Genomic DNA, 14,893 nt, shown 5'->3' with positions numbered 1-14,893 from the left:
GGTACCCATTAGAGCATTTACTCCTATAAAACTTGCTCCATGTTAATCCACGTCATCAACGCTTTTAAGCTGTTCGATCTAATCTCATGTTTTTCCCTGACCGTTGGATGAATACACACCTTACTATCCAGCCGAGTTAGCTTTTCACAGTTTGTTTGGCCCATCTAGGCCTATTGCAGTGCCAGGTGAAGCATCGGAGCGTCATCTGCCGGGCAAATTCTGCCCTACGCCTCTGCCGCCGTGCAATTATGCCACCTCTCCTTCTTCTGCCCATATCGATTCCCCTTCTTATTAACGTAGTATATCTACACCTGCCCCGTCATACTCGGATCTCAGAGATTTTAATCTTATGTGTGTTGCTGCTGAAGGATGGCAAGCTGACAGCCTACTACCATCAGGATCATGATGGCCAACTTGAGATAAGGGCGGCTTCATATTGTAGAAACAATGGATCTTGAGTTTGTAATACGGAATGAGCATAGCACCACTGATCGGAGAACCTATTGGATTCCACTCCAGCCATAACCCCGAATTCGTTGGTTTGTTAGTCCAATGCCCATTTTATATTTGCTTCATTGGCTTCTGTTTTCCAAGTCCAACAGTTAGTTCCATCGCTTCAGCACGGTACACCACCATCAGGCTTTACATCACTCTCTTTCTCTCTTCCACTCATACATAAATACGCACCATATTTTGGTATTTCTTGATTTTTTTTATATTCTTCGGTTCCTATTCAGGTTGATGAAATCTCAACTTATGATTCGGGAGTAATATATACCTTTTGTAAAGGCTACAAGCCTGTAATTTTCTTTATGATGGTCAGCTGTTTGAATTAGCTATTTGCTTTTCATTAAATTTATTTGTTATGCTGTTCTGATTGCCATGGATTGTATATATTCTTCTGTGGTTCCCTGTACACTAGATAAGTTTACTCTGTACACTACTGATAATTATCCATTTCAGTTTACTCTGTCCATTTTTACTGATAAGCCGTATGATTTAACCATCTAAACTGATTTCAGCATATATGTTTGCAATTCATATATCGTTGTGCTAGCTTACAATTATTGATGATAGCAATTCTGAAGTATATCAATATAATATCAATTATTTTCCCAGCTCCGCCGCCTCAATGGCCTGCCGGAGGACCGGGCGAGCGGTGGGCGCAGCGGGCGATGGCGCGGAGAGCGGCCGGGAAAGGTTTAGCTAGTCCTCGCCTCCTCCGCCGTCTTGCCGCCGACCCGGTCTCCGGCATGGGGAAGCGCGCGCGCCACGGCGGCTTCGCCCGGTCCCACTCCCCCTACTTCGAGTCCCAGCTCCGCCGCCTCATCACCGACGCCGGCCTCTCCGCCTCCTCCGCCGAGGACGTCGCCATCGCCCTCCGCTCCCGCTTCCCCGAGTTCCGCCGCTACAAGCTCGACCCCTTCGCGTAAACCTCTACCACCACTACAAGCTGCTCTCCCAACCGGCGGTGACTCCGGCGACAGCGACCATGCGCCACCAGGTAGGCCTTCTCTCCCGCCTCCTCCTCCGGCGCCACGTAAATGGCCGCTCCAAGCCGGCCACTGCGCCACCCCCGCCACCCCTCGCCTCCTCCGCCGCCGACCCGGTCTCCCCCGCCGCCCTCGACTCGCTCCCCTCCCCATCCCCCGCTATTCCCATCCCCACCCTCGCCGTCGCCGCCGCCCACCTCACCGTCGCGGCCTACCTCGTCGTCTCCGCGCCCAACTTCGACACTGCGGCGGGGGCGCTCTTCGCGCCCCCCGGCGGCCGCGTGCGCTCGCCTGCCGCCCTGTAGCGAGTGAGATAGGAATCGAGAGAGAGATGACATGGACCTTGACATGTGGCCCACGTGGCATTCACGTTGACTCGGCCGTCACGTAGGAAAAAACTGGGGTCAAGATCAAGACCACCGAAGAATCTATTCTGACCGGTTTTAATTAGTTAAGAGACGTCGGATATTTTTGCGGGTAGGGGACGATCTTGTAACTCAATTACAAGTTGAGGGACCTGCAGTGTACTTTTTCGGTGCCCAAAATGATAACTAAGCCCATTGGGCTGACTGGTGGGCCCATGCAACCACTGCCTCACCTCCTCTTTCCCCTCTTCCTGATCCAAACCGTAGCCCTCCCCAGTCCCCACTCTCGCCGCCCCTCGCTGGCGCCGCCGTCGTGCCGCCGCCGGTCGTCCACGCGCACCCAGATCCCAGCCGGCAGGCTGTCGCTGAATATCCCCGCAGCTAACCCTGCTTGGTGAATCCGGCGAGCAACCAGAGATCGGTGAGGACACACAGACCAGATCCCCCTAAACCCTCGATCGAATTCTTTTCCATCTCGCACGAACGTGTGACTCGGATTTGGATCCAGGCTTGCTTACTCCATCGTTAGCCCCATTCGACCACCCTAATGTATTTGTCTCTAACAAGTTCAGTGTAAGCGCGGAGGATCGGGATGGAGATTATTGTCATTCTCTCGCTTGTCGTTCTTCTGGTTCTTGGAGCTCTATTTGTACTACCGAAATCCCGTAACAAAGGTAGTACAATCTTGCATCAGCTCAGTTTATGAAATCGTTTTTTGCGGAAAGTATGACCTTAATCCAATTTCTTTCGTCGCAGGTAAAGCGAAGGAAGCCAGTTCAAATGCCAAATCAGTGGTAAGCTGCTCTTCATCTTTCATATGATCACTAGTTAGTGCTTATCCGTTGCACCATCTACATAAAATTAGTACAAAGCGCTGCAACCAACTCCTCTTTTTAACGAGTAGAGTAGGCCATTTTTTTGAACGGCAAAGTTTTTTTCTTCTTTTATCTGAAAAAAAAATACACTGTAAGATTTTTACAAAACTTGGAATGTGTGAATATTCACATGATGAGTTGTTGTATGAATTGTGTCACACGCTCGTCATATTTGCGTGTATTGTCTTTCTGCATCCAGACATTTAGGAGCTATACAAAAGAAGAGATCTCAGCACACAACACAAGGACGGATTGCTGGGTCATCATCAAGGATAAGGTTATACAAGTGCAACAGCATGCCGTTTCTTCACTTTACAATTCCCTGTAGACAGAAGTAACAAACATCAGTTCTTGGGGTCTTATTAAATTGTTGTGTTGAACCAGGTTTACGATGTCACCTCTTATGTGGAGGAACATCCAGGGGGAGATGCCATCCTAAACAATGCTGGTGGTGATTCGACAGAAGGATTTTTTGGGTTGGTAACTTTGTGTCTCCTCTACTATTCTTTGTAGCATGTGCTGTCAGTGCCATACTGCCATCTGTTGATTCATATAGGAAATTTGTAATTTTGTGAGTGAGGGGATTCATATAGGACTTGAACAGCCTTGTGTCCTCTGTTCATCTGTCAGTGCCAAGGGTTTTATGGTGTTGAATAGTTTTATCTGAAGTAAATATAATGAAACAATTAACTGACAGTGATGATTTCAGATTTACTCCTACAACAGCAATGATCACTTCCTTATATGTTGATAATTTTCTATTGTGCTTATAATGTTTGCTCATGTTAGATGCAAATAATTTGCTGGTTTGTTTGAGGCTTATTTACTGCCCATACCAGAGAAAATGTCAATATCATTAGGAAGTACACAGAAACATCTCTGGCTTACTTGCTGTAAATTCTACTGCCTTAAGCTAAAGTAAATGTGATGTAAACTGAATAAGGCTGGCTCAAGGTTGTTTGAATATTGCAGTAAGCTTCCTTTTACAAATCCAAAGTTTCCAAAGAATATTGATTTGGACATGGCCTATCTCCTCTAAACAGCAAGTTGTGACACAAACTGAAATAATGATATTGGTGGACCATATATCTCGCCCTTCATATACTATGCCATTTTTTTTAATGCAAATAGCATATACATGTACTTGTTCTACTAATATCTTCATTTTTCTGCTACTTTCTGCCCTTTTCAATCTGTTTATTGACATTCTTACCTCTGAACCTGCAGCCCTCAACATGGCTTCAGAGTCTTTGAGATCATTGAAGATTTCTGCATCGGCGAGTTGAAGCACTCATGATTGGAGGGATTTTGTATTGCATCCACGATTCTCTCATTGAAATCGAATTTCGAGAGTGTAGATTATTCAAGTTCAAGTCTTGCAATCCCAGGCGTTGGGACGCAGATGACAGGGCAAAAACATTTTTAGCGATTATGATCTAAAAGCTGCCCTAAGCTTCCGGATGTAATTTCGTTTTTTTTTTCAGCTGGCAATTTGTAGACATCATTCTGATCAGGAGCTGTCCTATGAATGTATTTCGGAACATGTTCTTCCTCGTCGTTGATTCCAAATTCCGAGACACTCCCTTTTGTTTGGATGATGATGATTTCTGAAAGCATAAACACCAGAGTTAGGTGATCTCACTGTACTGGCATATGTTTGAACTATGATTTGGTCCAACTTGCCACTTATGTCAAGATATGAATTGCTGTCCCTACAGTTTCATGCCTAGGCTCTCTCTCATCCATCCACTAATTGGCAAGATGGATAACAGAAAGGTTGAACCTTTTCTCCCCAAAAAAGTGAATCATTCTCCAAACAAATCTCACTTTTGGATTCATCAGAACAGTAGTAACAAAATCTTCTTATTTTCCTCTCTTTTGCTTGACAGAAACCAGCAAAATCCAAACTCCATGAGAGAGAGTTGGGAGAAACAAAAGGAAATTAAAGAAAGAATAGAAACAAGAGATATCCTAAGCTAAATTACTGCTTACACCTGCACTGATCTTACTTAGGAAGAAGAAGCTCAAGCCTTGAAGAGCAAAGCTTAAGCTTTCCTCTTCTTCCCTCCTGCCACCATGGATGGACAGGGCCTCTGCTCTGCTCTGCTATGGCTTTTCTTCCTCATAGGAAGAAGCTCGGCGTGCCGACGATGCCGCCGTACACCGCCGGGTCGAAGTCGAAGCAGTAGCTCATGAAGTCGGCGGCGTCCATGGCGGCGTGGTCGGGGGCCGACGTCACGGTGGCGAGCGCCGACACGACCTCCTGCAGGTCGCCGTCGCAGCAGCGCCAGTCCCCGTACCCGGCGCCGCCCAGGCCGTACGAGTCCGACGCCACGGGCGACGCCGACACGCTCTGCTGCTGCTGCTGCTGCTGCAGCGGCGGCGCCGGCGCGCGGTTCTCCGGCGTCAGCGGCGTGTTGGTGTCCGTGTTCACGGTGAGGCTGGCGCTGAGGCTCTGCAGCAGCGTCTGCGCGTGCGGCCTCTTGGCGGCGGCGGCGCTGGCGGCGCCCGGGCGGCAGGTGTGCTCGCCGTGGTAGACGACGTCGAAGAGGGAGGCGTCGTCGTCGGTGCGCTGGACCTGCTTGGTGGCGGTGCATCCCTGCGTGTTGCGGTGGGTGCAGCGGTAGTAGCCGCGCGGGTGCTTGGCGCCCAGGATGTCCTTCTGCCCGTACTTCCTCCAGCTGTGCCCGTCGTCGGCTGGCCCCTCCGCGCCGCCCGCCGCGCTCACCCTCACCTGGCTCGTCCACCTCGCCGTCGTCTTCCTGCCATACACCAATCCAACCCACAATTCGATCAGCCAACCACCAATCAAACAAACGCTCTGTTCGATGCTCTGTTCTTGGTGGCGATGCTCACCTCTTCTTGGCGTTGGTGGTCCGGAACGGCTGGTGGTCGGAGCCGTCGCTGAGCGGGCTGGGCGTGCACGACGTCAGCGCCGGCATCGGCGGCGCCGTGTCCGCGAAATGCGCGCCGCCGCCGGAGGCGGAGGAGAAGGACCGGGTGGCGATGCCGATGGACCTGTCCGTGAGCGCGACGATCTGCGCGACGAGGCCGCGGCAGAGCTCGACGGAGCACGGCGCGCTCAGGTGGGCCTCGAGCTGCCGGAGCAGCCCCTGCACGCGCACCAGCTCCGCCACCACCAGCTGCGCGCCGCTCCCGTCAACAACGCCTTCCATTGCCTCGCCTCAGCTGCTCTGATCGATCGAACACCAAGAAAACCCAAAGATCGATCGCCGTCGCAAAATTGGGAAGCCAAGAATCGCTCGCGCCAGGTGTTCGCGACGAGGAGGAGGAGGAAGGAGAGGGAGAGTGGTGAGAGGTGAGCTCGAGGCGAGCCTTCTTATAGAGCGGGGGAGGAAGCGCGTAGGAGGAAGAAGATGAGGAATTTCAAGTGAAGTGAGGAGAAGAGAAGAGAAGGGGATTAGTTTGACTGATGGGGATGGTTAAGACTGGGATTTGATTGGCCGATGCCATATCGGGTCGGGTCGGATCAACCAAAAGTATACCGGTATTTGCCCATTGCCAAGTGCTGATATCTGGGGGGAAATTTGATTACAAATCAATTTCCATATCTTGACTACTAGAAGAAATTGGAACTTTAACCACATATAAACACCAAATTGCCTTGCAAAATTAAAACCCAAGATTTTGACCAGATTACCGATTCTAAATCTTAACTCCATGGATAAAGAATTATATAAAAAAAGAGGACTTGGAAGCGATTACGTTGCAAATCGACCTTATGAGAAATCCCCAGAAAATTCCTTTGATTTTTGTAGTTCTGAATATATTAGGGGAGTAGAGGAGAGAGGTGGTAGTGAGAAGTCACTTGGTAGAGCGGAGAGGAAAAAGAAAGGAGTTGGGCGGTAGGGCCGGCCCCAACACATGGAGCGTAAAAGGGATTGAAGTTAATGTTGGATAGTACTACTCTGTCTAAAAAAACAAACCCTAGCTACGAACCTGGATACGCATATGTCCAGCTTCGTAGCTAGGATTTTTTTTATGGGACAGAGAGGGTAAGCACCAAGATCCTGGCACCTACCTCGTGCCACGTCAGGTCGCTAGCTCGTCTGTTGTGCCACGCTAGCATGGGTTCAGCACCAGAAAAACCGGTGCTGACATGTTCAATCACAACACTATCTTAGTCTAGCGTTGAGATCTACGTCCATTTCTAAAATAAATTTTAACCATGCTCTATTTTTAATATAGTTTTTAAAATTGGTCGTTTATCAAAATTTTGGCAAGATAGAGTTGGGTTCAGCTAGACCACGGCTTAACCCAACGAAGACAAACATGAAGCCCTATCTTCCAAAGCATTTATGTGAGAAAAAAACATAAGTAAATACTTTTGAATATGAATCAAATAACATCAATTTTATGTTACATAAATTATATACTAGTAATATAGTACAGTAATTGTTGTTCAGCTTATTTTAATAAAACAAAATATTTTAGCGGGACGGAGTATCATTTTATTTATTATGGCTCATAGTACAATGGTTCTGTGGCAAATTACTAATTAACCAAAATGTTGTTAATTCCAAAACATTTTTCATGGAGTTATGTCAAAACCTAGGTAAAACTACCAAAATCTGAAGAATTATTGATTTGACAAAAATTCCAGCTTTACCTAATTTTGGTAAAAAAAAAATTGTGTCCCTTTGGCAAAAAACAAAAGATAAGTTTTGGTGCATCTATTCGCATTGTTTGCGAGGGTCGCCTTTTATGTTCACAATTACTTTTTATCAACGTATAGTGGTATTTGGGTGTTTTGTTCATTGCCCTCAACAAGTACAACTAAAAGTTGATAGGGTTAGAAATGATAGAAAAGTAACAATTGCCTGCGTCTTTGTTTCTTCAACCCTACATGGCTCCAAAAGTACTTTTATCCACTGCGTTGTGCCGTTCATGCTTAGCAAACTCTGGTTGATTGTTCAGCTAGATGGACGTAATAATTTGAAATTCTGTCTTTTGTTCTCCTTCTCTATTACTAGTAATACAAGAGGCAAAGCCTTTGCCCTTTTCAAAAAGCAAATTGATAAAATCTCTCTATGTTGGTTACTACATCTCTTACAAAATATAACAATCTAAAACCAGATGAGACACATACATCGTAATACTTCGATGTTTTAGGTTGCTATATTTTTGTAACAGCCCACTGTTACAAAATAAAATATAACAATATAAAACCGGATGAGATACATACATCTTAATACTTCGGTGTTCTCGATTGCTATATTTTTGTAACAGCCCTCTCTTCAGAACTACGTAGCCAGTCCATCCAACAGGCATACCACATTTATACTTTTATCATCGCTTTGTGTAAAAGGGTCAACACAGCAGTGATATGGTTGAAGGGACAAGCCCTTACATATAAGTTAGTTCCACTCTTACTAAACTACTAAGTTGATACTAAACATGCGTACACATATATCATGGGTCATACATACCTTATTTTAATTGGACCAGAATGTTACAATTTTGGAACGGATGTAACGTAGAACATAATTGTTCTTGAATGGTTCAAAAGAGTGTTGCAAATACTTCAGCTAGTAACCTCACCACAGACATGATCAACAGTGACATTTCCAAGTCCTAAAGATCAATACATCACAACTGCCAAATAGTACAACTCAAGCTCGGAAAAGTTCCTATCATCTTTCAAACATGTGGTACACCCTTAATTAACCTTACTCTCCTGTCCTTGATGTTGTTTGACCATTTGAATTAGCTTACCGGGTTTGGTCATCGATGACGAGGAACCGACCCGCTAACGGGATGAACTAATAATAACTGGTAGTAGGAGCACCAAAACTATGAGAATCTTGGACCAGTCCACGGTCTTACAATGCCACTACTACTAGCTAAACCATTAGATGGATGGATGCAAGTGAAATTAGAAAGTCCAAATTGCTAAAGGCTGCTGACTGATTCAACACTTCCTCTCTGCCCTGAAAGCCTTTTCAGTTCTTGTTTTTATTTAATTTTGTTTTAAAAAAAGTGTGTCCTGGTCAAGTTGAGGCACAGTTAATCTCTGGGTCAACATGTAGGGCACATAATTTGATTAATCGATCGGTAGGTGACAGAAACAGTATAAGTCCAGTCCAATGATGTTGTTATTAGGCTAAGCTGCGTGTTATGTGTTTTTGTCTTGGACAGTTTGGTTTGTTGAGCGCTTAGGTTAGGCTGGTCTTAGTTTATAACTTATCTTTTTAATTTCGTTTTGTACTTTTGTTCATATTAGGTTGTGTCTCCCTACACCCAGCTTTGATATGCATTTGTATTTTTGTTCCATGTTTGATATATGCAGTATTTTTATTCCATGTTTGTATTTTTAATTTGGGTCACTGTTGTAAGAACACTTGTTCACAAACGCGGAAATAATATTTCTCTTTAGATATAATGTATCTGGGCTGCCCCAAAGAGATCAGGAAAGGTATTAGTGTAATTGGTTATTTTTAGTGAAAGTGGGTAACTATTAATTAAGGACCTTAACACCTATACTCCCTTCATCCATAAATACAAGGGGTTAGATACTTTTTAGTAGAAATTAAGCAATGGTAGGCAAAATAATACTAGATGAAGAGAGGATATGATTGGATTGGCACATTAGATCGATAAACCGCAAAAAATACATGTTTTCTCTCTCTCTTTTGGAATAGGGGAAGGTGGGGAGTTAAAAAAAAAGCTAAAAAGTTGCTGCTAATGGCTAATCATATTGCTAAACTTTTGCTCACCTTGGGATCCCAATTCTGATAAATCCAAGTGTCGTAATACCTTATATTTATAAATATAGGGAGTAACACTTACTATATTTTAGTACGAAGGAAAGGTAGTAGTATTAAGGTTGTAAACAATACTGAGAATTCGGATGTCTTTTTTATGGATGCTACTCTTAGTATATTATCCATTCTTAAAATGTATACGTTCTAAAGTTGTATATGATACTTGTGTAAACGCAACATATATATTAACCCTTTTGGAGAAGTGGTAAATATGCTATGTTTATCTTTTCTTGAAACAACCCTACTAATAGCAAGTTCATGTTGACATTTCATAAATGGAGATCTCTCACCTAGATAAGAATGACTGTTGGCAAAAATAATAGTAAGAAAAAGGCCAGGGCTACATAAATAACGTGCAGAACCATTCTATTATTACGATTCTTTTCTAACCCACACGGTTATTAATTAATTACACCGTTTTTAGGTTGTTGCTGACACGGTTTGTCTCATCGAGCAGTCGTAAAGGCAAGGAAAAGCAGGTGGTTAAGTCTAAATCCATCCTAAAGCGGCTTAGTTTTATAGATGCAAATGATTGTTTAATTAAGGATTAGCAGCAGGTGAGGGCGATGGCAAATGACTAGTATAGTACAGTAATCAAGATGACGGTCAGAGGAACTTATATTTTCTGGTCGAAGAAAAGGGTTGGAAAGTTTGACCGGACGCAGGAATCTTCTAGCCTCTTTGCGCGTCGTTAGGAATAGAATACACTACTAGAAGGAGAGGGCCACGTGTGCGCGTGACGTCAGACTACCCACCGGATATGACGTCGTCAAGGAGATTATTTTGAACTGATGGTTTTCTTGTAGAATTGTGGTACACACGGTTAGATGATTATTAGTGCGCAATCGATCTGTTCTTTTTTTACAAGTGTATTTTTTATCCGGCCTCTATATCCAACCGAATTTATGTAATATTTTTAAATTGCGAACTTAGCCCCTTAAACAACCTATTCTAAAAATCACTCTGATGGAGATTTGAACTCGGTAGCTATGTTACTCAGGTCACTGCAACTCCTAAACTATATGCACTTTCACCAGAGCAGTCGATCAATTCTAGGGCCATCGGATCATGAGAGTCGCCACACGAGGGCCATTTATCCTTTTGAGAGTTCTATCTATGGCACAAAATTTTTATCACATTTAATGGTTATAGATTCGGACGGGCTATACTCATTCGAAAAAAATCTCACCTCTATTTCACTGGATTTTTCCATCTATACGAGCAAGATTTATTTAATGGTCCAGAAAAAACGACTTATTTAATACATATACACCAAACCCTATCATTTCTTCTACTCTTAGACATCGTCCCAGCTCATCACACCTCCAAATGCTTGAAGCGTACCGTCCCGATCGCCCACCACTCATCATGGCTTCGGATTACTACTTCTCGTCGTGGACCAACAAACTACTTCTTCCTGAGATCTAGCAAGGTGTCCCACCTTCCTATTTCATTTCCGGTGACTCTCGTCACCATATCCGCTATGACTATCCGCCACTACCTAACCAGACCGAGATTTTGCCACCATCACCATCGCCCACAAGCCTCCTTCATCTCCACGGCTCTAACAAAAGCTATTAAGCAAACCCACACAAATGTTTTGTACTAGGTCATACCATATCTTAGGAAATTCCATTTCTTTCTTTTTATATCTAATTATCTAATTGGATTATTGTTCTCATATTTCATATTTCTTCTTACTTTCTTATTTATTTTTGTTTCTTTGGATTCAACCTTTTAAATCATTTATATATTTTTCTCTTTGTGTAGTCATACTTTACTTCTAGAAGTAACATGCCCATGCATGCATTGCAAATAAGACTCAAAATTTATGCATCTTTTTTTAATAGAAAATTCAACATTTGTCATTGACAACTGCTCTATTCCAAGAAATAACATTGATAAACATAAAATATCATCACACGAGCCAACTTGTTCTGGAAATGCCATGGCCATTAAGGTTCTATCATTTTCTATCCATTAAAATGTGATGGAGTTAACGGAGTATAGCTAGAATGGATGGAACCCAAATGAGAATGACATTTTTGGATAAGTTGGCTCGTACGATAGCATTTTCTGGAAGTTGCGTTTATCGATGACATTTCTTACAATATTTCTTATAATAGACTGTTTTGTCAATGTTATTTGTTGCATTTCCTTTTTTTATAGACCCACGCAACTGGGAAATAGGCTAAGTCTCGATTGGGAGTGTGCATCGAGTAAAAAACAAAGGATCTCACCGCTATTTCTTAACGGACTACTCGTTTTTTTTTTGTTTCTCTTTTTTTTTCCCTGGTTTTCTTGAGAAGGCGGTTGTTGCGCCATGTGGAAGCAGATAGACGGGCAACTCCCTTTCAGAGTAATAAAATTTCGGTTTGATCTAGAGGAAATTTCATCTCAATCAAACGAAGGTGTGACCACAAGCTTGCTTGCATGCTTATCATGGTCAGCAATGTGGTAAATGCATCTTATGAACAGAGGATTCGATACATAACGAAAGCAGAATTTAGATACGTGCATTTGCTTCAAACTTTGTCGCCACTAAGTTTATATCTTAAATATAACATTGTGAGACAAAACCGACCTATTTTTTTCGCCAAAAAGAATACATCATATGCAAGTTAATTTGGTTAGCCAACGATATGGAATATATTGTGGAGCAGGTGCTCGTTTTTTTGTGGTCTGAATCCGAACATATGGGCTTAATCACGCAAGAGCGTGATGTTCTGATGCTTTCCTGTTTTTTTTTCCTTTTTTCCTTTCCGAAAGTTGTGATGCTTTTCTTAATCATTACTCAGATGTTTGTTGTTATTGAAGAACGTTAGTTGATTCTGGCCCTGGTCCGGGATGTAGTTGCACTTGACAGGAGGACACGCAACTATAGGACTAGATATATAGACATGTCCTGTAAGTGGGAATGGATTCCTCGAGGGGATATTCTTGTGTATTTTTTTTAAATTTAATATAAATAGTTATATATATTTTAAATGCATTTACCACTTTATCCAAATTCAAGTTCAAATTTAACTAAAAAACAAAACAAGGGTATAAATAATTGTGCCACCACGATTCATCTGCTGAATTTGTCTTTTTTATTTCTTAATGTGTGAGTTGAATTTGGACCTAATATATTGTGGAGTGGTAAATATATATTGTTTTAATATTGTCATTTTTTTAAAAAAAATCATAACTATTTTGATATTTTTTGAAAGAGACTATTTTGATAGTTTTAGACAAATTAATGAGTACATTCTCGGGGGTTTAAAATAGTTTTCATCCCATAAACAAGTGATCTTCACTTACTATAGTTATTACCCAATTTTCTGTATTGTGATTCATCCACGTCCTTCAATCAACCACAACTGTTGGATCAAATCCTAGTATACATGTTGATGCACACTGTTATTTTGGAGTACTATCATCGCCCCCTACGTACTTCATTATTTCTTTGTCACTATATATTCTAATTATGAATTGTTTGCACAAAATTTTACTTGACAAAGTTGTGATGTTATCCATAGTACGTGTAAAAGTTAAATTCTCAATATATTCTAAAATATAAGGATTTCTAAATTATTTAGCAAATACTAAGAGAAAAAACAATCATTTCAATGTTAAATTTTAAATTTTGAATTGCTTAAATTTTCCACCTGAGCACCAAGTTGGCTAAAAATTTAGAGATTTTAGTGCATTGAAATTAATGACTTAGAAATAATTACTCCATCCGTCCCATTTTAAGTGCAGCCATGATTTTCTGTGCCCAACTTTAATCGTCCGTCTTATTTAAAAAAATTTTGAAAAAAAAATTAAAAACATAAGTCACGCATAAAGTACTATTCATGTTTTATCATCTCATAATAATAAAAATACTAATTATAAAAAATTTCAAATAAGATGGACAATCAAAGTTGAGCATGGAAACTCATGGTTGCATTTAAAATGGGACGGAGGGAGTATATCTATACTCTATACTGTTATAAAACCACCCCGAAATCACCATCGGAAACCGAACACGGAAGAAGCGTCATAGAAAATCCAAACACGATGATGACATCAAGGCACGGTATTTGTTAACGAGGTTCAGCCATAGTCTGCATCATCGGGGCACTAATTATAGGCGTTCCTCCCCGATCCAGCATATTACTGTATATCAGAATTACAACGACTCACAGTCGGACGCCGCCAGCAGCCACTCCCTCCCACTATGCTAAGTTACCATATGCTAAGATAGATCCTAGGACAGAATCCAACTTTAATTCTATCCTATACCTATTACAACTCTAAGTCCTAAACTGTAACCGACTTTGTACATATATTAGATACAAAGCTAACATATATTGCTACCTTCGTCCCAAAATATAACAACTTCTAACATTTAAGATTTATCTCAAAATATAACAACAACTTCATCAACATTTTCTTTACAACCAATCACAATCCTACACCATTCAATAATCCCACCTATCTCTATTTCTTAGCCAACCAAAACTTTCTCGCATTTAATTCTACCTACTTTATTAATACGTGTTCAATCCTATAAATCATTATTTTCTGAGATGGAGTGAGTATTTAAAAGGTATATTCGAATCTGCCACTAGCACCTCTATCACTGATGTGTGGGGTGGGGACTCCTTATCGGTGAAACTCACATACTCACTAAATTCAAACCCCCCCCCCCACCCCTGCGCGCGCGGGTAAAGAAGCATGCCTAAGCAAAATAATGTTAATATTCTTTGGTAGGTTCTGATAAATATATAGGGAATTAATCCATATAGTTCAAAGGATTAGAAAGAGCAAGTATGCAGACTTTCCAAGGATGAATGTGCACATCATGACTTATTTTTTTGCCGTTGCAACGCACATACAATTTGCTAGTTATGATATAAATTCTGAATCCTATAAATACTTATATTTTGGATAGATGAAGTACATGCATACCACATATATCCTAATGTAATAAATCTCTCATGGATATCTTTTAAAAGTAAAACAACCATCTCTCGTGCTTCCTCCGTATTTAAATAATGATTTTGTTGATTTTTGAAAAATGGCGTTTGATCATTCATCTATATCAATAGGTTAGTGCAAATATGAAAATGTTTAATAAGTTGCTCTTAAAGCCTTAAAGTAAATTTAAGGATAAAACCAGTAATGTCGAAATAATTACAACTCATGAAGCTTTTTGAAATGTTAAACTTCATGTAAAAAATTAATATTTATCATATATTTTAAAACGGAGGTATTATCTTGATTAGAAACGGTGACAAACGGAAACACATTGATGCTCCTAGATACAATTAACGAGAAAGGGCCCCTCAGATCTTCTATCAGACAAGATATGGAACAGATGTTGGTAGATTAGGTACGAAATTTGT

At 41.7% G+C, this 14,893-nt stretch overlaps 2 protein-coding genes across 3 annotated transcripts; one reads left to right on the top strand and one right to left on the bottom strand.

The window, feature by feature from the left end:
* Positions 1 to 624: 624 nt before the first annotated feature.
* Positions 625 to 4,312, top strand: LOC4345457 (cytochrome B5-like protein). 2 transcript variants are annotated; one of them, XM_066312923.1, is made up of 6 exons: positions 625 to 1,504; positions 2,431 to 2,532; positions 2,615 to 2,652; positions 2,933 to 3,010; positions 3,118 to 3,209; positions 3,961 to 4,312. In XM_066312923.1, the coding sequence occupies exons 2-6, from the start codon at positions 2,451 to 2,453 to the stop codon at positions 4,028 to 4,030; spliced, it is 360 nt and encodes a 119-aa protein (XP_066169020.1). In that variant the 5' UTR covers positions 625 to 1,504; positions 2,431 to 2,450; the 3' UTR covers positions 4,031 to 4,312. The 2 variants fall into 2 exon arrangements, with proteins under 2 accessions (XP_066169020.1, XP_015651041.1); XM_015795555.3 differs by lacking the exon at positions 625 to 1,504 and adding an exon at positions 2,134 to 2,279.
* Positions 4,313 to 4,541: 229 nt separating this feature from the next.
* LOC4345456 (transcription factor WRKY19-like) lies at positions 4,542 to 6,047 on the bottom strand. Its single transcript, XM_015795554.3, has 2 exons — positions 5,590 to 6,047; positions 4,542 to 5,495 (listed from the first exon to the last, which is right to left on the bottom strand). The coding sequence occupies exons 1-2, from the start codon at positions 5,907 to 5,909 to the stop codon at positions 4,856 to 4,858; spliced, it is 960 nt and encodes a 319-aa protein (XP_015651040.1). The 5' UTR covers positions 5,910 to 6,047; the 3' UTR covers positions 4,542 to 4,855.
* Between the last annotated feature and the right edge of the window lie 8,846 nt (positions 6,048 to 14,893).

The sequence above is a fragment of the Oryza sativa genome, chromosome 8, assembly GCF_034140825.1.
Source record: "Oryza sativa Japonica Group chromosome 8, ASM3414082v1".
Taxonomy (NCBI): domain Eukaryota; kingdom Viridiplantae; phylum Streptophyta; class Magnoliopsida; order Poales; family Poaceae; genus Oryza; species Oryza sativa.
Note: the sequence above shows the minus strand (reverse complement) of the source record. Positions and strands in the feature narration are given on the sequence as shown.

Bases quoted from the DNA above. Each gene is read 5' to 3' on its own strand.
- LOC4345457 (XM_066312923.1), top strand. From the start codon at position 2,451: ATGGAGATTATTGTCATTCTCTCGCTTGTCGTTCTTCTGGTTCTTGGA. The intron at 2,533-2,614 runs GTAGTACAATCT...CTTTCGTCGCAG, and splicing joins ACCGAAATCCCGTAACAAAG to GTAAAGCGAAGGAAGCCAGT. The intron at 3,011-3,117 runs GTTATACAAGTG...GTGTTGAACCAG, and splicing joins GGGTCATCATCAAGGATAAG to GTTTACGATGTCACCTCTTA.
- LOC4345456 (XM_015795554.3), bottom strand. From the start codon at position 5,909: ATGGAAGGCGTTGTTGACGGGAGCGGCGCGCAGCTGGTGGTGGCGGAG. The intron at 5,496-5,589 runs GTGAGCATCGCC...GGTGTATGGCAG, and splicing joins ACCACCAACGCCAAGAAGAG to GAAGACGACGGCGAGGTGGA.